At 38.9% G+C, this 24,112-nt stretch overlaps 2 protein-coding genes across 2 annotated transcripts; one reads left to right on the top strand and one right to left on the bottom strand.

Moving 5' to 3' along the window:
* The first annotated feature begins 2,408 nt into the window (after positions 1–2,408).
* Positions 2,409–8,383, top strand: LOC102691822 (parvalbumin-like EF-hand-containing protein). Its single transcript, XM_006635166.3, has 5 exons — positions 2,409–2,478; positions 5,088–5,249; positions 5,915–6,050; positions 6,433–6,548; positions 7,478–8,383. Exons 2-5 carry the CDS (start codon positions 5,144–5,146, stop codon positions 7,519–7,521), a joined length of 402 nt encoding a protein of 133 aa, XP_006635229.1. The 5' UTR covers positions 2,409–2,478; positions 5,088–5,143; the 3' UTR covers positions 7,522–8,383.
* A 277-nt stretch (positions 8,384–8,660) lies between these two features.
* On the bottom strand, positions 8,661–23,510 carry st6galnac (ST6 (alpha-N-acetyl-neuraminyl-2,3-beta-galactosyl-1,3)-N-acetylgalactosaminide alpha-2,6-sialyltransferase). The gene is made up of 10 exons (XM_006635426.3): positions 23,052–23,510; positions 20,833–21,202; positions 17,418–17,808; positions 15,308–15,473; positions 14,648–14,822; positions 14,218–14,356; positions 13,604–13,707; positions 13,129–13,212; positions 10,550–10,649; positions 8,661–9,488 (listed from the first exon to the last, which is right to left on the bottom strand). The coding sequence occupies exons 2-10, from the start codon at positions 20,985–20,987 to the stop codon at positions 9,318–9,320; spliced, it is 1,485 nt and encodes a 494-aa protein (XP_006635489.2). The 5' UTR covers positions 20,988–21,202; positions 23,052–23,510; the 3' UTR covers positions 8,661–9,317.
* Positions 23,511–24,112: the final 602 nt, after the last annotated feature.

Below are 24,112 nucleotides of genomic sequence, written 5' to 3' on the forward strand. Positions count from 1 at the left end.
TGCAAGTGAAGTGTCAGTAGGTTTTCAGTAGGCTAGGAATGTGTACATTTTTCTGTGTCTTTAGTGTTATATCATATTGTAAAAATGATTTTTAAGACCACATGACGTTGGTCAATATGTTGGTGTGCCATAGACTCTATGGCTGCTGACATAAGCAACACACATTACTAATGTTTATTCTGAATTTATAACACATCCATTTTCAACAGAGCTTATCCTAGTATGGAGCTTGCCAACGTGCTAAACACACTGCACTTGGGAATACAAAGAACACACAGCCCAGAGAGAAAACACTATTCATCTGGGCTGGATCTTCATGAGAACAGTGAACTGGCACGTTAAAGCGATCATGGCGTGTGGTCATCCCTCAGCTCGAGCTGATAAAGTCAGGTCAAAGGTTATTTTCTTCCCTAAAAGACTTGCAGGGGGAAATGTGTAAATGATTATTTTTAAAATTAGCTTTTTGCAAAGCAACCTAATCTGCTCTAGCAAAAAGGCAAGAGGATAAAGGGGAGAAATTTCATTTGCAGTTTGACAAGTCTGACTTTCTGTCAGTAGGAAACAGCTGAGAGACTATGTTCCTGGCGAGAGGAACAAGGAGAGGTTTGGCTCATTATCTGTTATGAAACTTTTGGCGACAGAGGTTCTGTCTTGAGGTCAAAGTTCAAAGCTAGGCAAACAAGCAGTGGGATATCTGGGATTAAGGACAGAAACCCAGCTGTCTAGTATGAAATTCAGGTGTCTAAATTCTCAATTAAAGCATTTTTCCCAAATGCTCCCAATAGCATCTATGTGTTTTGAAGAAATAAAGCTGAATTAATAAAATTTCAAGTATAATAATGGATGTTTATAATAGCTAAAAAATCCACAGGCTTCATTTTCTACTCGAGAATTGCCCAAATTATGCAAAGTAAGAAATTCCTGTTAAGTTAGTTACAGTATGTAAAGTTCACATCTTATTGTGAAGAGACTTTAATCCAAAAACTAAATTCACAAAATTGCTGCTTATAATCAAGAGTTATCATATTACCCAAATAGCCACTAATAGGTAGAACAAAAAATGTAAAGCAATGACACCATCTCCCTAAACATTACCAGTCTCTCACTACAGAGAAAAGAACCCTAAAAGGTGCATTACTCCAAAATAGAATACCCATAAGAGGTATTAAAAACAATTTAAGAAATTTTGAACTATATAAAATGTAGAAAATGAAAAAAGAACACTCATATTTAAAGTCAGAATTCAAATGCTTAAAGTATATCTGAATCCCTAAAAAACAGACTAAAAACCATCTTGTTTTACAGTAAATACTGTAATTAAAACACCCTATTCAGCTGACACAATCATTACAGGATGATAAATGTTTAAATTCAGTGTCTAAGTTAAGGGTTTATAGCTTGAAGGGTTAAATCCAAAAACGTCTCTTCTTTTGAAAACATATCCTGCTGAGAGGGAATAAAAAAAACTTTCATAAAATGTTGGTCATTAAAATAACACGAATCACAGTTCTTGTTCATGTTCACTGAACTTATGTTTTAGAGGCAGTTGTTTTTTTTGGCAAAAATTAGAACCACATTAAAAAACCACAAGAGAAATATTTAATAAAAATATATTGAATACACATTGGTTTATTTATCATCTGTTCCCTCTTTTGCAATACAGTTGTGGTTTTTAAGCATGGTTTTATTTGTAGGGAAATTGATTTTGTAACTTTAAAAGAAAATAGAACCTCTAAAAACACATTAAGCCCTGTACTTGGAAACAATGAATGTGGCTGTTGTGCTCAATGTATAAATTATTCTTCAAGTACAACACTGGGAAAGCTCATTTAGAGACCAAGTAATGTGCTTTTGTTTAATTAAAGAGTTTAAGAACTAATTGCATCTATTTCTTTCTTTTCTAGAATAATAAGATTCCTCTGAAATGAATAGGCTTTCTCAGACACTACTTTCTAAACTACTAATACTTGAATATATAAATAATTTAAGGAGAAACCACATTCTCAAGGACATGTACAAATATGAGATATGATGGCAAACCAGAAGGCTTGTCAATGTGAATGAGAATTTTCATGTTAGCTCACAGGTGGAAAAAAAAAACAGTTGGACTGTTGTTAAGGAAGCTGTCAATATAAATTGTGAAGCTATTAGCACCCTTGTCAGTTGTCAGTCTGCTGCTGAATAGAAGCTCAGCATACGCAGCTGAGAGTAGGCTGAAAACACAAAATGGAAGACACAAAATGAGAGTTTCTGGTTTTCTACGCAGTAAAGTGGTGAGGAACCTATGGCTGGTGTGCAAAAGAGCCAAAGGTCTGATGGAGTTACAAGAATCAGAGAGCTGACAGGTGCACTGCTGAGATGGAAATAGCACAGCCTGTGGGTATATAAGAGACAGGACAGAGAGGAAGGTTCAGAGTGCACTGGAAGACAAGACGCACCCAGGGTTTCTAACAACCAAGGATCTTGGCCACACTGCTGGTGAGTGAACAACTGTGGACATCAAAGGAGCAAAAAAGGGGATTCTGTGGAGAAAGCAGGGTGCTGCAAGGGGAGGTGTCGAACTCTGGGGTAGAATAGCAAGTGGTGAGACTGATCTGCACTATCACTGCAATGAAGTCACAGAAGGCTTGATGCACAGCGTTGTGCACACCTTGAAGGCAGAGTCAAGGGCTGAGAGCAGAGAGACATATGGGATTTGATAACCCAAATTGCTTGAATAAGAAAAGATATTACGATGACAACAGTTGAAAAAATACACAGACATTCAGTTTTGTCTCGATAATTTCCATTTAGAGAAACTGCTGCTCTGAAAATCTTGGGACTCTCAAGATTTTCTTTGGGAAAAATCTCAAATGGTGTGTATGCGAATTTTTGTGTTTTGTTAATTTTTAAACGCTGCTTATAATATTTAAATATTATGCACATGGGATATACTGAAACACAACTAGTAATGATTGTGATGTGAATCTTATGTTTGTTTACGTTTGCAAAAGTTAAATATGCTCTTTGAAGGCACAATAGTTGCCTTGGAGTATTTGAAGAAATGCTGGGTGGGTGGCAATGAAGATATCGTACACTGAAATCTCGCATTCAGTTACCATATCAGGCAGATAAACATTCTATGATGACAACCTGATCTATGAAGATTTGCTGATGCAATAGATGTTTTATAGACACAAGATAAAACCAGTCTATTAATATCATTTTATTATTATTTTGAAAGAGAGCAGCGAATAAAGTTGAAATATTTTTTTTTAAATACATACATTATTTGAGTTTCCACTGAATGTGTTCTAATGGAGACATGTTATGATCTTTTTTTAAACCTGCTAAAATAATTTGTCACATATTTAAAAGACTGTGGATCTCTTCTTCTTGGCCACATCAGAACTGACATGGCCCTATGCGAAGGCATCTATTTTAAACTGTGTATTACTATAGGATGGGTAGTGTGGTAGCAATGGGGATTTTGTGTTTTGGGGGAGGGAGGGGGCTGGGGCAGTGGCCCTGCTTGTCCTGTTGGTGTGGTGTGCAGTTTGGGAAGAGCTGGAAAAAGGTCTGGAGGTTCTGAGCTTCCCTGCCAGCTCAGCACTTCAAGGGAATGGAAATAGCAATAAGATTACACACAGGGACTCTAGAACATCCAGGCACAGTGTAACTGAAGATTTGACATTACAAGCTGTTATCATAAGACTCCATTTCCAGAAATAAAGGCCCCAGTGGAGGAAAAGGGAAACCCACTCAGGTAGACTGGGGGTGGGATCAGTGGGTCAACAGCACATACCGTCAAGGGGAGAGGTCGGTCAGTACTTCACCCTAGGGGACTAGCTCCTTTGCATTACCTCAGGCTGCAACTTGGTTTACTGGCAGTAATAAGAAAATGGACAGACTCTTCCTGGTTCTGTTCAATGCAAGAAATCTCTGGTGTGGAATGGAATGAGGCATACCCAAAAGCAGCATCGTGCATACACTCAAAACAAGCAGCTGGTGTCTTTGGCAAACAATATATCAGATGTCCACAAGCTGTAAACATCAGGCTGGGGTCGACACCAATGGAAGATGTAGTGAGGACACAGTATAACAGAGTGCTGGCTAAAATAAAATAAGACAGAAAAACCTTACAGTTACCACACTAAATGAATACTTGGGGCTACAGATTAATCTGTGCTAACACAAGCCTGTTAGACTGGGGTATTCAGCACTGTATATCATATGAAAAGGTTTTTTTTCTATTTTGTTTTTACTGCCTGCTTGGCACCTGCAATGCCAATTTTTTGGATGCCTTTGAGGGTCTTCTCACCCTAATCGAGGCACAGGGATCATGCATTGAGGACTCTTAAAATCCAGGTTATCAAGAGCAGGTACACAGTGGGCTACCATGAAAGCTGTTAAAAGCATCTGGTACAGCTACTATATGTTCCATCCCACCCAAAATAATTGAAGGATGAACGCATATTGTCATGAAACCATAAATGTGTTGTCTAATATAGGCATTCCCAATCCTAGTCCTGGAGGCCCACAATCCTGCTGGTTTTTATTCCAGCACAGCTCCCAGTTACACAATCAAACCCTTAACTGACTTAAGAATATGATTAATTTGAACTGCCTGACTGTTTTCAGCTCCTATGCATGTTAGATGATGCCTTTTAACTACTGCATTTGATTGGCAAAATCTCAGACTTTTATGTAAAAAAAAGACTTGCACATATTCCGATCAAGCAACCTGTTAGTTGAATAAAGGCTTGCATTTCGTGATTAAGCCTGGTAGACATGGAAGCCACAGGCCTCAGGTGTCTATGGTACAGTACATTGTCATAGCCTTAACATTTGACATTCTGTGCATGAGCGATTTAAGATTTAAAAGATAGGACAGCATGTTGAATGATGCTTCCTGGGATAGGCTGTGGGCCACTGAGACCCTGAATTGGATAAGCACTTAGTGAAAGTGATGATATGATGTGTCATTAAATAATCTGTCTATACCTAAAACATGAAAAGAAAGGGCATATTTTTTTAGACAAAATGTCCAAAAATAAAAAATGAAATTGTTTAGGAAAAGTAATAAGGTACAGTTATCTCTTTTCCAGCACTAGGTGATTTGACCCAAATTATCCTGCTGTGCAGTACCATATAGGCAGAGGTCATGGAGGACGAATTCAGCATGCAGGTAAAAAAGATGGCACTGGCCATGGGCGCATCACTGAGCGACCAGGATATCAACCGCATGCCCAGAGAAATGAGGCTCCAAGGTGAAAGATGCTCTCATTAAACTGTGTCTGTATTATTGCATGGATCAGTGTGAGTTCAGGCAAAGGTGTATAGACCTGCCAGGCACAAAGCACATGTGTCACAGTAATTTGACCTCAATGCAGAATCACATCCTAGAATCCAACAAATAAATAAGAATAAAGTCAATGGATTGTCATCATCAGCTCATCAGTTTCAATACACAAATCCTATAGAGGAGGGGTCTTAATCTGGAACTGGAGACCCTCACTCAGACCAGTCCTCTAGGTTACCTGTTTTTGAAGGCTGGCAACAGCTTTTAGCTATTGATGAATCAAGAAAGCAGTCTTTATAATAAAGAATATTCTGGTCCTTGGTGGGTGAAGATTGCATTTTAGTTGTAAAACATCTCAGCCTTTTTGCTGCTCCTCATAGATCTGTTTACAAATAATGTTTAACTGATGATGATAATGGAATTGTTCTATATCTTTAGAAATTTAACAGTGACCTACAAAAACTGCTGGATTGGGGCTGCCCAGAGCTGGACATCCCCATTATAGAAGGCATTTGGAGGATCAGAAGGAATTTCAGGATTTGTTCTGAACTGCATGGCCAGAAAGTGAAGATAATATGGTTCAGATAAATGTTCTAATGACTAACAAATCTTTGTTGGGGGTTGTTTTGGCAGGAAACTTTAACTACAGTAAGTTCTTTGAGTACATGCAACAATTTACGACATCAGAGCAGCAGGAGGAATCTATCAAGAAGGCCTTTAAGATGCTGGACAAAGACAACAGTGGCTACATTGAATGGAATGAGATCAAGTATGACTGATAAAAGATGGACTGCTGTTCTCTCACATACACTGCTGTGCAAAATCTAAAACATTATGCATTGTTCTGTTCTTTGCAATGTTTTCCCTTTTAGAAGCAAAATCTGAGCATGTGGCACACTCATGCTAAACTTTTAGAGACTTTTAAGCTAAAAGTTAATCCTCAAAGTTCTATATTTTGTAGCCTAAAAGTAACCTTTTAGCTTTATGAATGTGTAGAGAGGAAGATATTATGTTAAAGATTGGAAACCTCCACTACATGTAGTGCTATTGCACATGAAGTGATGCATGAGCTTGTATCGAGAGTAGTCTGCTCTGGTCTCCTGCTACTTTAGAGAGAGCATATTGGCACTTACTTGTTGCTGTCCTGGCAGGTACATCCTGTCGACAGTGCCCAGCTCCATGCCCGTGATGCCCCTGTCAGATGAGGAGGCTGAGGCCATGCTACAGGCTGCAGATGTGGATGGCGATGGGAGGATTGATTTCAGAGGTGCGAGGAGAAATGGGTGAATGAAGGAACTACAATAGGGGAAAGCTGCTGATTTTTGGTATAGCCAAGCCCTTAGCAAACATATGGGTTCTAGTACTAGACTTTGTGAGAACATACTGCGATGCCTCCAGGTACCTAGCAGTTTTGATTTATACAAAGGGCTGATGAGGTGGAATGCTGTCCCTCTCCATTAGTCAAAACTGCAGACCTGCTGCTTGCCGTGAAAGGTTTGAGACAGCTCTGCAGAGGCCAATAGCACTTAGCATGGGTTAATGATTTTACCTGTGGGACAGACGAACTTTGCAGGCAACTGTGCAACGCAAAAACCTAGGGAATTAAAAGGAATGCAATTTATAACAAAGACACAGGGGGGCAGTGAAGTATTGAGTGAGTAATAGGTGTAAAGAGTAAGGTAAATGCTGATGTTATTTACATCCAACAAACTAGGGCCCTCTTGTGGTGATATTTTACATGATCACACATGATCACAACGTTTACAGGTACAGTGCACCTAATTTAATTTGGTTGAAAAATAAAAGTATAAAGCTCTTTTTACTAATGCTGTAGATTTTCTAAACATTTTAAAAATAATATCCCACTCAAATTGGGCATGCACAAAAAACAAAACTGAAATTCTGACTGAGGAAGTCTATAATAGCTTTAGCCCTTTGTCAGACAAGCATTCGATGCTTTAACATTTAAAAACCTTCGGGGTTTCTGAAGTCAAGCACTTTGAACTTTAACACTGAAGGTTTGGACCCGCATTGGCGGACCTGAGAAATGATGTGACAAATATTTCATGTGAAGGAACCAGTAAAACACAAATTTTCATAACAGATGAGAAACATTTTCTTAGCAAGCAATTCAATTTACAGTACTTGACTGCAATTGTCTCCCATATAATGCTTTTGGTTTGTGCTGCCCTGCAGAATTCTCAGACCTGGTCAAATCGGAGAAGAAACCAAAGAAGTAGACAAGGGAGAGGGGCAGCAGAGGTTCTGGAATCAACTTTCATCGCTCGCACGGTTCCTATTGGACTTGGCTTCGCTTCAGTTATGGCCCTGACTGCTGGGAAAGCTTCCAACATGCACTAACACTTGCCTAGCAATTCCTCGGTGAAAGCCATGTTATTATTGTATGTAAATACATACTGTAATACCACACATAGCTCACTTACTAAACAAATATCTGTGACCAAAGGTCAAGTTCTCCACGTGTCACTTCAAAGTGTGGCTGTAAAAATTTAGGATGTGTTTAGAGAATGACTTTGCAACTGTCACGATAATGCAACAGTGGTTACAAAACACTTGGCTTCACTCAAAGAATACTAAAGCATATCTCCACAGTTCACCTTTCAGAGTACAGGAAACACCACTATTTTGCCATAATCGGTTTAAAGAATGCATCAAAAATATTAGCATAAGATCTAGCTCCCCCAGACCCAAATTGGATAAAAAATTAGAAAATGGATGTATGGATAAATTTTCAAAATATTTTCCTAGCAGGCCAAGCCCTGACAGCTTGCAAACAGCACAAAGCGACATTTACATTTTTGGGGAGATGAGAAGCAAGGTGCGTGGTTTTGATTTGCATTGGAAGGATCATTGTTCAGATTTTCCTTACATTGGTTGTTTACAGAATTATGCTTATTGTTAATGATCACTGCAGAAAATGTGTCTTGGAGTGCTTTCAAATACAAAGACAAACCCTATTGATCAGGTCTGCTTTTTAATACATAGTTGAACTTTGTTGTATAAAAGTTGGTATATATAAACAAAGGCTGAAGCAGTTTGGGTACATGTTCTTGAATTTTACCAATAAAACACTGTGTAATACCTGCTTGTTTTCTTCTGTTGGTCTTCCTGTACAGCCCCATAGGTATTGATACAGTAAATATATTCACACTCTCACTTCACAGTGAAATACAGGAACAGCTCTGCAACCTACTGTATGTGAGTCACTTCTCTACACTGCTCTGTCAAGGGTGGGGTCAGATAGCTCGATTTGGTGAGTGTGTGTCTTGAGCATATTCTTCAGGGCTTGCAAACTTAAACACTGACAGTTTTTCTAGCATCCCAGGAGCCTGATATGAAACATTGCCCCAACATGGGATAAAACAAAATGCAAAAAGTATTTATTGGACACAATTACAAAAATGTGGGTAGTACGTTACAAGGCCACAGTTGCAAGGGCGACTGTAAGTCTTGTCTGTATGGTGATGTGTAAAATCATGACAACAAAGTGCAAATCCTCTGAATTGCACTAGAAGAGACAAGTGGAGGGAAATTCATATTAAAAAAGATCAATTTGCCCTTCACTCCCCAAGAACCACTTGTAAAAAAAAAGTGTTGCAATAAAGTAAAACAGGTGTTAGTATAACCGGATGTCCAAAAAATACATCTGCTTTCGAAGTTCATTCAGTGAACCGTCTTCTCTTCATGTAGTAATACCAGTCAAGAGCTGCTCTGAGACACTGTCAGTTGGAATCTAACAACAGTTTCCATACACCACCCCCTTCTGAAGGATTTTCAGCTATTTAAAAACATAGTGGTTGTCTGAAATCCAGAACTGCCAAAACTGCAAAGGTTTTAATCAGGAAAAATTCAGTTGAAGGTGTGTACATGTCTCTAGGTGGACTCGCAAAACATGTCTGGGAATTTCTTAACTTTTCTTCTTTTGCCCAAGAGGGCACACTAAGCAAGCCAGTTACTCCATCGCAGCACAGAGCCGGCGTCCTGGGGCATTTCCGTGGCAACAGGCTGAGCGTGCTCACTGCCTCATGTACAGTTTGATGATGCCCTCTTTGTGGAGCTGCTGCCACAGGTTCATCTCCAGCTGCAGGTCATGATTGATGTAGAAGACCACTTTGTGATAGGAAGTGTCATAGTAGTGATCTGAGTATTTCGTGTAATCTGGAGTCATAAAGCCATAGGCACTCACCTGGAAAAAATAAAAGAAGGATAAAGGGAGAAACAAAGGGTGAAATATCTTGCATAAGGAGCCATTCCCCGGTTTCCTCCTCCTCCTCCAATTTTTAATATGCACCCTAACACACCGTATGTGACACTGCAGAGGTATTATTGGTTTGGAGAACATTAAATTGCAGGCAGGACTACTGCCTCACACCTCAAGGCTCCTGGAAGGAATTCCAAATTCTGATGCCTGAGGCACCTGTTAGTGTGGAGTTCTCCCCATCTTTGCGTGGGGCCTCACCATGTAGGTTAGGGATGACGGGTAACTTATACAGTCCACTTTTTCTATGGGAGGAGAGTTGGAAATAGAACTGGATGAGCTTGATGGGAACAAAGGTCCACCTCTCTCTTTGACACACGGTAGCATATTAAAATACCATTATATCTTTCTGATGGTCTGTGTCCTTGTGAGCAGCCAAAGCAGAACGAAAGCCATGATCGCTTACGTGTCATAGACATTAAGGGCATTTAAAAAAAAATCTCACTCTGCATAGGGAATTAGAGGAATGTCAAGCCTCTCCAAATATTTAATATAAATTAGTATATTGTATACCACAACATATTGGTAAGAATATAGCAGGGTAGTAATAGAGTAATATTTGGATTAACATCCCTTTCCTTGAGCATTTATGAATTAAAAAACACTCAAGTCAAAATATTTTCATACTAAGAGAATCTGGTGCGCATGAGCAGATAGCACAGTATGTATGTGCATGTGCTGTATTTATGTATAATAAAAATGAACATATCAGGAAGTATTAAAAATGAGAATTGGAACCAATCATGTTTATTGCATTTTGTAATGCACATATATAATACAGACACAGGAATATTTTCAATTATTGATGTACTGTAGCTCTTCAAGTATAAAAAGCAATGGAAAGTTTCAGCTTTGCATTGCCATAGTCTTCCAAGCTCTTTAACACTTTTACCTTGATAAGTAAAATACTGTAAGTTTCTCTTTTTGCATCATACCAGAGTTCTGCTTAATCACCTGCAATTCATCACTCCCTCCCTATTGCCACATACCTGATCACAGGTGTGCACCGCAGCCAGTAGCATGACAGCCCCTGTGGAAGGGCGGTACAGATCTCGGTAATTTGTTTTTAAGGCTCTGGAACGAAGGAACCTGCAGAACATAGGCAAATACATCAAATTTAAACAAAGACCATTTTCAGGGAGAGACATGTCACAGGATTGAGTTGGTACATTTGTTTTCCTTCCTAAAGCGCAGGTTAACCGCAAATTGATATAGCTCTGCTTAACAATTACTGTACGTGCTTCATCTCTAAGTAACCTGGGGTTTATCAGGACCCTTCCAGTACATGCAGCAAAGGTCATCGCAACTGACTTACTTTCTTCTTTTTATTGCCCCAGATGGGAAATTTGCTTTGTAAAAGCTGGTAAAAGACATAATACAACACACTATATATCTATCACAACATGAACGCATTAACAAATGAAAAACATACATATATAATGTAACAAGAGAGTAAAATATGACAAATTAAGCAGGTTAATAGCTACGGGAATAAAAAAAATTAGCTCTACTGCATTTGAATCTAGGCAAACTAAATTGATGCCCAGATTGAAGGAGCTCAGTGCAAGGGGTGGTGATGACCCTCAATGATAACTGGCTTTCCATACTACTGTATGTGTTTGATGTAGATGGCTGAAAGCTGTAGCTGTCCATTTTCCTGTCCAATAGTTTCGCTGTCTATCTTCACAACCCTGCTCAGTCTGTTTTTGATTTGTGTAATGCTTCCAAACGGGGCAACTGCTGGGAGGGTTAGGACAGATTCAATGAAAGCTCTACAGAATAGAATCCTTGTTGGAGGATACATGAAAAGAGCAGATTTTTCTGAGGAAGAATGATCAGCGATGGCTCTTCTTACACAAGGCATCTGTGTCTTCCTCAAATGTTAGGATATCCATAACCTGACAATTTAAATTACTTGCTCCTCAATGACTGTTGGTTTTTCAGCTGGTAGTTGCTTTGTATAATCAGTGATCATGTCTTTTTCATACATTAAGTTGAAGGAAGGAGTTTTTACACCAGTAAACAAGCATTGTGTTTTAGGAGCAAGGCCATTAAGTTACATGAAAACCACTTCAAAACCAACTTCTCATTAACTAATCATTACATAGATAGAAACTACATACCTTTAATAAGCTGTATCATTATGACTTTTGAAAAGTACAGTCAATAATAATTACCTGAACTATTGGAATGGGAAATGTGTTAACCCATAAACCCAATACACTAGAACAGGGGTCTCCATAGCATGTAGCTGGAGAGCCCCTGTCCATCAGGATTTGTAAGCAGCCTTTAAATCAGTCATTTCTAAAGCCCTGTGACAATTTACATATGATTCATTAAATAGGTGATATGTTCAATTATATAATTTAGAAATCATCTGGAGCCAAAATCAGTATGTGCTCCAGTCCTCAACGTCCATAGTTCCCTCCATAAAAAAATAACTTGCTTTAGTGATCAACTGCTTAAGGAAGTGTTCCTAATCTTACATGAACAAGTGATTTAGGGTGATGAGTAATATTAAGTGGATTGGGGTTCTCTAGAACCAGAGCTGGAGACCACTGGACAAGACACATTGACTATTGGAGCTCTCTGTAACCCCAATGTGAAACAATCGCTCAGCGATACTGTAGTTACATACTGTAGGTCGTCACATACACATCTAAAAATACAGTATGTGTTCCATTGAATTATAGCAATTTTGGTCAGTGCAGCGGCCTCCCAGCCCTTGCCAGATTCTGTGGCTTGATTCCAGATAGGCTCTGGATAAAAAAAAATAGATCTCAGGATCAAAAAAGAGTTTTCTGACAATGGATGGAAGAATGGAAGGATGGATGGATAGATGATTGCATTTCACTACTTTTTTTCTCCAAAGGAAATTAATGTGATCAAATGAAACTTTGCAGAAAGTCATTGCCTAAATCCACAGCATGCTCAAGGGGGAGGATACCTGACCTGCTTTAGTTTAGCAAGTCTGAGAACCTCAGAGCATTACAGCACAGGTCAAGAAACTTTAGACTTGCAGATCATTTCACTGTTCATGGTTGGTTTATATCTTTTTACAATTTGACAGTAAATGCAAAAGAACACAAGGACCACATATTTAGGTCAAATTAGTTTAGTGCTTCCTTTTTCAATTTCCCCTCTTCTGTAATAGCGCAGTGCAAGCATGACGTCAGGCCAGCTCTTACATTAATGCGGAGAGGAGCAACACATCCTTCACTCATTTGAGGACTCTAAGTATCGAAGCAAAAATGAAGCCATTATACTAAAAGTCACATGGTTTTATTTCCTTATTTAATTAGGTAACTCTGGTTTCAGTTGTTATTTCCTTTATCTTTAGGGATGTGCCATCACAAGATTTTATTCACAGTCGAATGGTCTCTTCATTAAGTGCTGACTCTCCATCCGAAATCGATGCAGAATTAGAGTTTTAGGATATCTTCCACTTTTTATGTACAAACTAAAAATATGCTTTTATATACATATATAAAAGTCTGTGAACTAGAATCCAACAGTACTTGTTGTTATTTGAAAAACATTTCTTGCCAATTTGAATTCCGTCTCTCACCTGTTCCTGATGTAGCGGATGAAGTCTGGGTGATACACTTTGAACTTTTCTGCTGTGACATGATCTCCAAAGAATGTCGGTGGGCTGAGGTGAGAAGATATGAATAATGAAAAATAATAAAATTAAAGTCTGGTAGTAGCATGGTAGGCAACAAGTAAGTGCAGAGAGCAAATGTGCTTGACAGCTGTGGATAACCACAGCTGAAATTGACATTAACCCTAAAGTGCATGTGACCAACTAAATTCTACAAGAAGGACTGTAAATTATGTGCAAGAGCAAGAGTGGATTTTATGGCACACAGATAACATGGATGAAGTGTAGTGAAGTGTATCTTATTTTGAGGAGTATAATAGCCCTTTAATATTACTTGGCTGCTGTGTCACAAACCACATCCCTAGAAGATCGCTTCCACTCAGCCACCCAGAAGAGGAATGAGGTCTGTTCATTCCTCAAGCTTTCAAAAAAACCTCCTTACGTCTTGGAGCGGTCTGGTCCTGTCTCAATGGGTGTGTGGGTCACAGCAGCCAACAGGAGGATGTAGTCACGGTCATGATCCGGAAGGAAGATATACCTGGTCTCCTGGCAGGAGAACAGTGAGTTAAATAAAGGTAAAGACGTCCATGCTGGTCAGGTCAAGTCTTCTGATACTAAATAAAACTGAAGACAGCTTCTTCATATGATAAAGCATATTAAGTAGAAAGTATTTGCACAGTTATTGTCTTCAATGTGCTTAGCTGATGAGTTCCACAATCTTTGAAGATAAAATGAAGGACACATGTTTTTGGTGTTTCTGCAACTTTGGGCTAATGTAAACACTGAGTGGATTAATGCATGAAGGATAGAAACATTGAGTCATCTTTAAAATGCCAGGCTGAGAGTACAAGTGCCTGGCTATAAGGACAAGGCGATCAGAACTCCCCCCAAGGGGAAAGAGGTAAGGGCAATGAGGGGCTGGAGGATAAGATAGAAAATGACTAACACTACGGAATGGTAGTCACATCCCGCAACTGAGCATGGCAGTGTTAGTTCTCACTTTGGTTTTGAAAACCATTTGAACTAACTACAGTAGCTTAAGTCCGCATTGTTCACCTGAGAAAGGGGAGGCCCATGGTAGCCCACATGGGCGTAGCTCCTCATGGAGTTGCGCATTGTGTTTGTGGAGAAAGTGTAGAATGAAGTTCTGGATCCAACATCCTCCTCAAAGCCTTTGATCACAGCCCCGTTCGTCCTGATGCAATGACGCAGAGAAAAGTGTGGTTAGCGTTGCTTTGGTCAAGTCTACTCTTTCTACAAGGTTTTTTTTTTCTACAGGGTTTTCCTCATAAGGGTCCAAGTAGTTAGTCCACTTTGCAGTAGTCTTGATTTCCACAGTTCTGGAGAAATTGTATCTTGCAAAAAGTCTTTTGAATACACTCATGGTTTAATTTTACAAGCTTTGACTTCATTTTGCCATGCAGCTGTATTACAAACTGTTGAAGTGGTAATGTTGTGTGTTATTTAGTGGCCAGGAGTTTTGTACCTGAAGACATAGTCATGCTGGTCAATCTCCTTGCCTTTTTTGGAGTCCTTCAGAATCCCTCCATTCCCCACTACAGCACAACGGATACACTTATCCTTGTTAGATCTGCTGTCCCAGTCATCAAACATGCGCTGATTGGCCGTTGTGTTAAGGAGAGACAGAGCTGCTTTCAGGGCTAGGAATTAAATTACGCATTTTGAGGACAACTACGCCCAAAGACATTAGGCAGGTATTTCTGATTGATTCAAGAAAGAGCTTACGTAAAGTACACTAATAAAAGCTAAAGTAGGCTAATTGCACAGTAATACAACAAACAACAAGATAAAGTTTGCCAAATTAAAAAGTCAAAATCTTTAAATCATTTCTTTTTAAAACCAGACTTGGTTTGATTCTTTTCCATGTTCTCTGATCTTTAATTATGAAATGCTGTCTGCTGAAAGCCACTTCCATCTTCTGTCTAAACCCAACTCTTAATTTATGAGTATGTACAGTATGTGTTAGTGGTAAAGGGCTCCTTCAATTTTCCTCATTGTGGTGTAGTACAAAACCACATTCAAGGCCACAGAATGCTGACTTGAAATCCACAACAGTGGCAGTGGTCATGAAACTTGCAAGTATCTCATGGCATAATAGGCCACATCAGTAATGTATAGTACTTACTGTTAAACGAGAGTACACTCCAACCATGCGCCCCATTGTACTGGCTGAGTCTGTGGTACTCCTTCTCAGTACCATGCTTCTTCCACTGAAGGACGGGGACCCACTCCAGGTACTTCTCCCTGAAACTTGTTTTTGGAAACCTCCTTCGAATACTAACTGAGCAGTTCTGAAAGGAGGGAGGGGGAGTCCAGTTATGAAGATGGTAAATCAGTTATGATGTAGATATATACAGTATATATAACAAGATCATTTCAAATTCCTGATTGTTTTAAGACTCCACTGTGTGGCAAAAGAGTCCTGTATGCATGAGGTTGTAAACATGTAAACATGCTCCTCATACAGGCTGACATGTAAAGCCATTTGTCACTTCACACATTGTGAGCTCCATAGTGCCTGACAGGTGAGGTACACATGACTGGAGAAGCTGCAGTCCGAAGTGCTTTCCCTAGTAGCACTTGGACAATTGGTCACCATTCTGTAGAGAAACTACATAAGAAAAAACGTTTTGGGTGTCAAAAGATCTTACAAGCACTAATGAGACCTTTGAGGAAAAAATATAATATTGTAATTTATATGGTTTTGCATAGGTACACACTGGAAAACCTTATGAACTGAACTGTATGTAAGACTATACTCAGTCAGGAGAAGTTAGAGGGGGTCAAGCTCAGTACCCCACACCTGAAGAAGGCTCCACGGCAAAAACGTTGTGTTCTCTTTCTTCTTTTTTTCAGCATGGAATAAACCTATTACTTGTTCCTTTGCAAGCTCAGTAAATACAGTACAAAAGGTTACAAAGCCTTTTCTACTCAGCGTTCACCTGCAATGAGCATAGGAACCCATTACTTCTTCAAAAATAAATTTCAGTGTTAGTTTTGAACCTGGGACGTGTAACTCTCTGACTAGGTTTTTCCAAGCAGCAGCACAAAATCAGCAGTAAGTATTTCAAGTATTAATTGGCCCTTGATAAAACAGTGAGTCTGACTTGCTGAGCACTTGCAGATTTGAAGTGGTATCAATGAAAGATGTCTGCATTAACTATTGGGTGAGTCTCTTGATGGCATGTTAAGGGAATAGGTTAATGTGTGGGCTGGACAGAAGAGCTTGTCTCTTCTTTCTCATTGTGCCTTTCTGGGTGCAGGAGTCCTTCTTATGAGTTGAGAAATTAACAACTGCAGAATGTAAATTGGGAGGTTATACTGTACATTGAAAAATAGTGATATTTAAAAAAATGGCAGCTACTGTGTGAGTATTGTCAACATTGCTCTTTGTATCTTTTTAACATAAATCAAACTTTAAAACCTGGGAGCGCTGAAGAGAATGTTACAGCAACAGCAAGTTGGTCTTACAGAGGAATCTAGAGGTGTACAGTATTTTTTATGCTACTCCTTTACACTTACTTATAAAAAGAACACCATATACTCATTTAGAGCCCTGTGGCATTTTTGTGTTAGGATTACCAGTTCATTGCATGTTTCACTAAGCACTAGAACATTTGACCTTTCAAAGTGCTTGTCTGCATTTTTTAGCCACTTCCTGGGCCTGTGGTGGACCTGGTGTTTTTCTTTCTTCTCTGACATCATTTTTTCCCAGTGAAATCTTCTGATACAAGGCCCTTGGAATGAGCTCCCTAGTAAAATCGCTTTACTTGTTTTCAAATACACAGAAGGAAACAAAGGAGCTGATTACGGACTGTTACTGGAAAATATTAGTGTCAATACAATGCAGATGTTGCCTTTCATATATTTCCTGTCCCATTTGGGGTAGTTAACAAAAGATCATAATTATTTGGAATTCAATAATTGCCTTTTGAACATGATAGACCTTCCTGTCTTTATGCTCTCTTGTAATTGGACATTCTGCAGGTTAAAAAATACTGAAGAAAAACAAATATTTCTCAAAATAAATAACTAGGTAGTCCTATATACAGTATGTCCCGTTTGTCTGCTATATTGAAAATAAATTTCTTCAAAACTATCAAAACTCATTACAGAGGAGGAAAATTCGAGCTTCGAGGAGGAGATTTAGAGCTGGCCAACAGACAGTACAGTACATGTGATAACACTTGAGGTTATCTGAAAAAATGCAATAAATCGGCTTAGCAAAATCTTACTGTTTGTGGAATTGTATCTTCCCTGGTGTATTTATCTCCAATAAATGGTGGATCAGTTGGTGTCTTGGGCTGTACTTTCATTTGTAATTTTGGGGTGTCTGCATTTTGTGGTTTAGAACCTTGATCTTGGACTGGCTGCTGTCCAACGTGGGCCTGCGTCTGGTGGGCGTTACTGGAGTGCAAGGATGAGCTCTGTGTCCCAGTCCATGCTGAAACAACCGATTGGTTAATGCTCTTCTGAGGCCGTTCTGCCTGATGGCTGGCGGTGTGCTGGAGATTGTTCAGCAGGTGCCCCTCTCTTCCGATCTTGGCAGACTCTGTGCAGTTACAGTCTGTGGCCGCAATGTGATCCATTTCTGAAACAGTGTCATTGTTGCTTTTGACTTTTGCCCTGAGATGAGAGAAATACAGAATTACAGGTGTGAATGAGAGGGAGCGAGCTCAAGAGTGCTCAAATAAAAGATCTACACTGGACATTTTCTTGCAATAGTCCAATAAATCAGTACCTAACCATTGCGTGGTAAAATTATCACTCTGTCTATATACTAGAATTTGCCAGCTCTGCTTTCATAAAGTAACTCTTGGATCAACCAATGGATGTGCCTAACTTTCATGAATGACATTTGTTCACAAGCTCTCCATTAAATCAAGGGTACAAGGGTACAAAAATCAACACTTTCAGGGTTATTCAGAGTTATTATTATACTATAAACAAGTTTAAAGGAGTTTAAAAGGGCAAGGTGCTTGTCTCTCACGTGTAAATCAACTTTGTGCTATCATTCTGTACTGGGCCAGTGAATTGGCCTTTTAATAATAAAAATCACATGTGTGATACAGTAGCAGTGCTGTGGGGGGGGGGGGGGGAGTTAGTTATACATTGAAGGTATGACTCTTACAGAATCGTTGCATTTCCCCAAGGAAACATTTTTTAAATATTCAAATAGTAGGCAAACGTCGTTTTTATTCAAATGAGTCTTTGCCCAGAACCATCAAAAATGTCACAGAGTATTTGCGAGAATGCTCAGAGAATGCCTGCATTGTGAGATTATTAGGTTGCATGCACAGGTTAGCTATTAGGTTGCATGCACAACACTTCCACATTGGCTGTGATTCATCTCAGGCATGGATTATATCTCTGGCAAGTACGTGTCTTACAGAACTGCAACAGAGCTAAGAGTTTGCTTTGTTTTCTTTCCAAGTGTGTAACAGCTAATGCAAAGAGTTAATGAAGTTAATGTTTCTTTGAGATTAACAGAGAAGAATGACAGAAATCCTTTTCAGGGGGAAACATGGCAGTGGTAAACATACTGTAAACACTATGTTCCACTCCTATAAAACACACACACATACAATGGCACCAAAGTTCAAGTCCCATTTTCAGCAAATTCTCGAAAAGTTTGTTCCATGTCTTGCTTCAAAGAACACGGATAAGACATTCCCCAGATTATAAATTCAACTGTCCATGGGTCAGAGACAGTTAGTCTCCAGTGGACCTGTCTTTGTTGTGACAAAGCAGACTCTTGATTTAAAAAATACAGTATGATTTAAGTGTAGCTGATAGGAATTTATCAGAGGTATTGTAGTGCTTTTGGGTTCACATGGGTATGCGCCCTCGCCGCTGCCGGTTCTAGGTTTTTATTAGTGCATCTCGCTAATACGATCCATGTTGAGCCCCACCTTTGATCAGTTTAGCACGTTTATCATATGCCAACCTGCAGTCGAAGTTAGTATGTTAATTTACAACATATTAATTTAAACTTTAGGTTTTCTGCAGCATTGGGTAACTGCAACAAAAGGCTCCAGTAAAGACTCACACCTCCAGTAAGTGATGAGTTTATTAAAAACACCTTGCCTGCTTTGATATCCACATGGTGCCAGGCTATTAAACGAATGCCAGCAGGAGGGGAGAGGGGTGATGAAAGGTTTTTCACAGCTTGTCGAAGTGTGGTGGCCTCCAATTGGATAAGAAATGCCGTTATCCTGCTGGGTAGACTGTCATGTCCTGGAACTTACATACAAGGCTGCCTTGTGGTCAAGGGAATCAAGGAAGCCATTGTGTGTGTGTGTGTGTGTGTGTCCTTATTTTGTACAGGGCCACTGCATATTGTAAACCAAACTACACAAATCAGGTGGAAAAAGTATAAACAATAAAACTTCATAAGAAAAGCCCAGCTGATACCAAAACACCTGCATGAGTAACAGCTGCACTTCACAAAGCATTGTGAATTAATGCAAATACAAAAAACTAAGTAGAGTCCTGTTTTGGAAAGAGATGACCTCAGTCACCCAAAGTGTGAAAATGACACCTGAGTATATAAGAAGCAAAAGGTGTTCATGCCTCATATGGCTCCATACTATTTAGCATTTAGCAATTTTAATGAAAATTGCATATCAGCAGATAAAAAGCCCAATTAAGAGTCAGCTTCTCATGAATCAGTTTTGTGCTATCATTTTGGACTGGGCCAGTGAATAAGTCTTTTAATCAAGTGTTTTATAACAAAGAGAAAAAGCAGTGTGAGGAGGGACCAGCCACACAGTACAATTTACCTGTGCAATGATGTGGTCCTATTTAATTCTACACCACCAGCCTGGGCAAATAAAGTGAGGCAGATAAACGTTTACAGTCCAGGTTTATTGCATGTAATAAAGCAGTAAGTAGCCTTGTTTAAGAGAAATGTTTATCTGTAAATGTACCTGGCACTTTTCATTGAAAAGAAAAACACTCGGTAACAGTTGTTAGAGATATTCCAGAAGTCACTATATTAAAGAAAACTAAGTATATTTTAAAATTTTCTCAGAACATGTTCAATACATGCACACATAGGAATAGTTTGATGGTTTTGATCAATGTAATGGTGTCTTGAATATCCAATTAAAAGGAAAAGGAAAGGCAGACACTAACAGTAAGTCTAGTTAATTTATAAAGTATTCAAAAATCTACCTTTCAGATTCTGCAGCACGGTTAAACCTGTCACCAGGCAGAATCGCATCATTTTCAAATGCATTTTAAAAAGTTAAATGAGCTCTACAGCTGATTGCAGGCTGTGGTTCATAAAAATGGGATCCATAAACTTGGTGTACCATACAATACAATTTTCAGATTTCCTTGCTGCTTTTGTAGTTATGTGAAAAGTTTAATGACATACTGTATTAGAAAACATCTAAAGATAAGCCACACTAATGATTCCGAACTCCACCTGTGGGATGAACAAACCAACCTTTGCAGAAACCATAGTTGTGGTTCACAAGCCTAATACAAACTTGATAATGCCACTGACAGCAAAAAACTGAAGAACTTTTTTCTTGAGAAACAAAGAGAAAAAACTTTCTGTACCTTGCTAGGTAAAGCATCCCATTTCCTTAAATTACCACAAGAGTGGCACCGAAGTAACTATCCATTGGAACTGCTTCTTACCTGGCTGGATAAAAGCAGGAGCTGTCACCCATGTCCCAGGGGGCACATGGCCACAAGTTGACGCAGAGGTAGAACAGGACAAGTGCCACACAGAGCCCACAGACCACATAGAAACAAGGCCCCAGCTTTCTGAGGGAAAAACAGCTGGTCTTCATCTTCTAGTCCCCAGAGAGCAGCTGCATATCTGCCTCCAGGAACACAGGCAGGAGAGGGAGGGACATCAGGAATGTGGAGGAGGAGACAGAGGCTGTTGGAGCCGACTGTCTCTGGACAGAGCTCTGTGGTACGGTGCAGACTTCCTTGAGAAGGGGGGGCTTTTCCTCACTGGCCTTCCCGTGCCGCTAGGGTTTCTGTTTTTTTTTGTGTCCAACTGACAACAGAAAAAAACTAATTCAGGAACAAACAAAAAAATTAAGCATAATAACTAGTGGCAAGAAATAAACTAAAAGAAGAACTCAAATGATACCAGAAATATTACTAGTGTGATTAAAGTCGTAGAAATTAAATTGCGTCTAAGCTGTGACCAAAGCTTGCCCCTTTGGCACATGGCTTTTTGCCAAGAGTGATTAATGAAAGATGGATGTATGATCTGCTACAGTCAAACAAATCAACACAATCGCAAGTACAGCTCTCACCTCATAAAGCATATGCTGCATAAGGCTAATTCTCACAGCTAAGCAATTCTCACGAGTCTGGTTAAAATTTAACAAACCACACATGGTTCATCATACAAGAATTATGTCTAATCAATATTGGTTGGATTGATTATAGCCTTTCTCCTGACAATATACAGTCTGCATCTCTTCACTCTTTACAGAATCTGTCCTGTTTGTTCAGGGATGGCTCAGATTTCATAAAAGCACATTATAAATCTGCATTCCTGGTATCATTTATTTGAGTGTGCTAGATACTAGCTACATCTTCTAGTGATTTAGTAAAGTTTTGAGACTTGGCTCCTGACACTATTTTTTATGCATTTTTGATATGTTTTTACTGTAAGCACATTAACGTCTTGGACTATTTTTCTTGCACAAAAATTCCTACAGCAAATGTAATCTGTAGCAGATGCTGGCTTACAGGTATAGTTAGAAATGTATTTAGTCCATAATGAAATTTATGTCTGGGTTTTTAGGGATGGAAAAAACTTAAGTATTAATGGTCTGAGGCTGTTTACAAACTTTTAGAGTTTTGTTAAAAGCCATGATTTGATGTGAACCGTGTAATGCCTTTGCTCCTGAATTTATAACAACTATACAGTATATAGACATATACACACTTACAAAAACAAAACGTTTGACTCTGCTAAATCGATTGGCTGTGTTTAACCAGGAAATAAACTGACCAAAAAATATTGCAATCTTGTGACTTTTAACAACAACTCTCACCCACTCCACCCCACATAATCAAAAAAGACTGAAGAATATACCCAAGAGTCTTATACAAAACAAAGGCAATTCTAACGGAAAACAGGAACCAAGCCTTACTTAATGTCGAAGCTCTAAAAATAGCCTCCACCCAAATGAACACTATGCTGCATCTGGTGATGGAACAAAAGTGTTCAGTGAAGTTTAATCCACCATTTCAGAAAAGTCACCACAACAAGCCTCTTACTAGAAACCCCGGAAACTAATAAAAGTTTGGACCGTTTTAACCTTACGCTGTAGGCAGGACTTTGTCCTGTATTCTCAAGCTTTTGACTTAAACTGAAAGCAATGGGAGGAAAGAAAACAATCTATGCATTATTTAATTCTGATATTACAAACATGAGCTCAAATGAGCTATGTTATATGGAAAGTTTCTTATGTTTAGAGCTACGTTATATGTTGAGGGCATGTATTTTTCGTTCAGAAATATTAATCATCACTTCCGTATTTATCAGGCACTGTTCTAGACAGTATACGACATTTCTAATAATAAAACAAGCAACTTGGAAACATGAATCTATGCATCCCAAAATTGTTCATGAACGAAGAATACATTAATGTGATTGTGATCTTTTCTAGATACGTGTCTGTCTGGAACTTCTTGGCAAAAAAATAAATAAATCCAATTCACAGACAAAAATACCCTTCCCTACTAAGCTGCCTCCTCCCAAGCACTCCATGTTACATTTATTTTCTGTACAAATACATATAAATTAATGGACATTATCTCAAAACATACCTTACATAAAAATTATGGAATTAATGGCATTAGACAGAAATAAAAGTAAAACTCACCTGTTAGCAAGCAGCGTCACACTGTAACGATAACCAGACACTAGAGCAGAGTGCTTCCACAGCACCACTGCCAAGATTGTGTTATTGCTAAGATGCCCTCTCCAGAAACCTCATGCTTCTCAGCATGAGGGGCTTTTAGACAGTGAAATGAACAACAGCTGTGAGAAGACACCCTCCACACACTCTACTCAGGAGTGAAAAACTTTATGAAGCTGAGCCTAGTTAGAGGAAGAATCCTGCTTCTAACTTTCTTGAGTCACATCAGGCAAGCTTGGAAATTTTGCTACATCACAGCCAAGCCCTCTTGAACGTGCTAAGAGACTAAGTAATATGAATCTAACGACTATCAAACGTACAGAGATACTGGCCTGCTGACATCATTTCCCCTTTAAAGGAGGCCTCATGATCTAACGCATTCAAGCCCTCCCCCCAGCTCACTCTCTGTTAAAGACAGCTCAACTCCTGTGCTGGAGAGACGTGAGCGACCCTTATCTTTGTAGTGGTAACTTCCTAAGCACGCAAAAAGTAGCCAAATTTCCCATAATGCCACGTTCGTCGACTTTATCTCAGCATGCTGCGCAGCCCAAATTGTAAAACAAAAACATTAACCTGAAAATACCTTTCATCTTAGAAGGTTCTAACAAAAAACCCCAACATTTTGGCCATCTGACGTTCAAAGTTGCATTTAACTACTGCTACACAATTTATTAGAGCATTGATTTCTACCTTTTATCTAAGACTACACGAAAATTAACAATGTTTTCCTGGAACCTTAATAATTATAAAAACACAAAATACAAATTGTCATTTGTAAATATACATATAACTAGCTCTGATAGATTTAATGTAATTTTTGTTATTAAAAATACAATTTTTGACCTCGAAACCCAACATTGAATGCATTAAGCACAACAAAATTTCAGAGATACATAAGATTACATAAGATGGCTACATGATGTTTTCAAATATATTATAACTGTCACATTTATTAGGCAGAAATGGAAGGTTTTTAAAATAATGATAGTGACATGAAGACCTGCATACTAGTTGCATTTTAAATG

This window comes from Lepisosteus oculatus, chromosome 9, assembly GCF_040954835.1.
Source record: "Lepisosteus oculatus isolate fLepOcu1 chromosome 9, fLepOcu1.hap2, whole genome shotgun sequence".
Classification (NCBI taxonomy): domain Eukaryota; kingdom Metazoa; phylum Chordata; class Actinopteri; order Semionotiformes; family Lepisosteidae; genus Lepisosteus; species Lepisosteus oculatus.

Coding starts and splice junctions, on each gene's coding strand:
- LOC102691822 (XM_006635166.3), top strand. CDS start 5,144: ATGGAGGACGAATTCAGCATGCAGGTAAAAAAGATGGCACTGGCCATG. Junction 6,051..6,432: donor ATTGAATGGAATGAGATCAA/GTATGACTGATA, acceptor CTGTCCTGGCAG/GTACATCCTGTCGACAGTGC. Junction 6,549..7,477: donor TGGGAGGATTGATTTCAGAG/GTGCGAGGAGAA, acceptor GCTGCCCTGCAG/AATTCTCAGACCTGGTCAAA.
- st6galnac (XM_006635426.3), bottom strand. CDS start 20,987: ATGAAGACCAGCTGTTTTTCCCTCAGAAAGCTGGGGCCTTGTTTCTAT. Junction 14,823..15,307: donor GAGTGTACTCTCGTTTAACA/GTAAGTACTATA, acceptor TTTAATTCCTAG/CCCTGAAAGCAGCTCTGTCT. Junction 13,708..14,217: donor ATGGGCCTCCCCTTTCTCAG/GTGAACAATGCG, acceptor TTCTCCTGCCAG/GAGACCAGGTATATCTTCCT.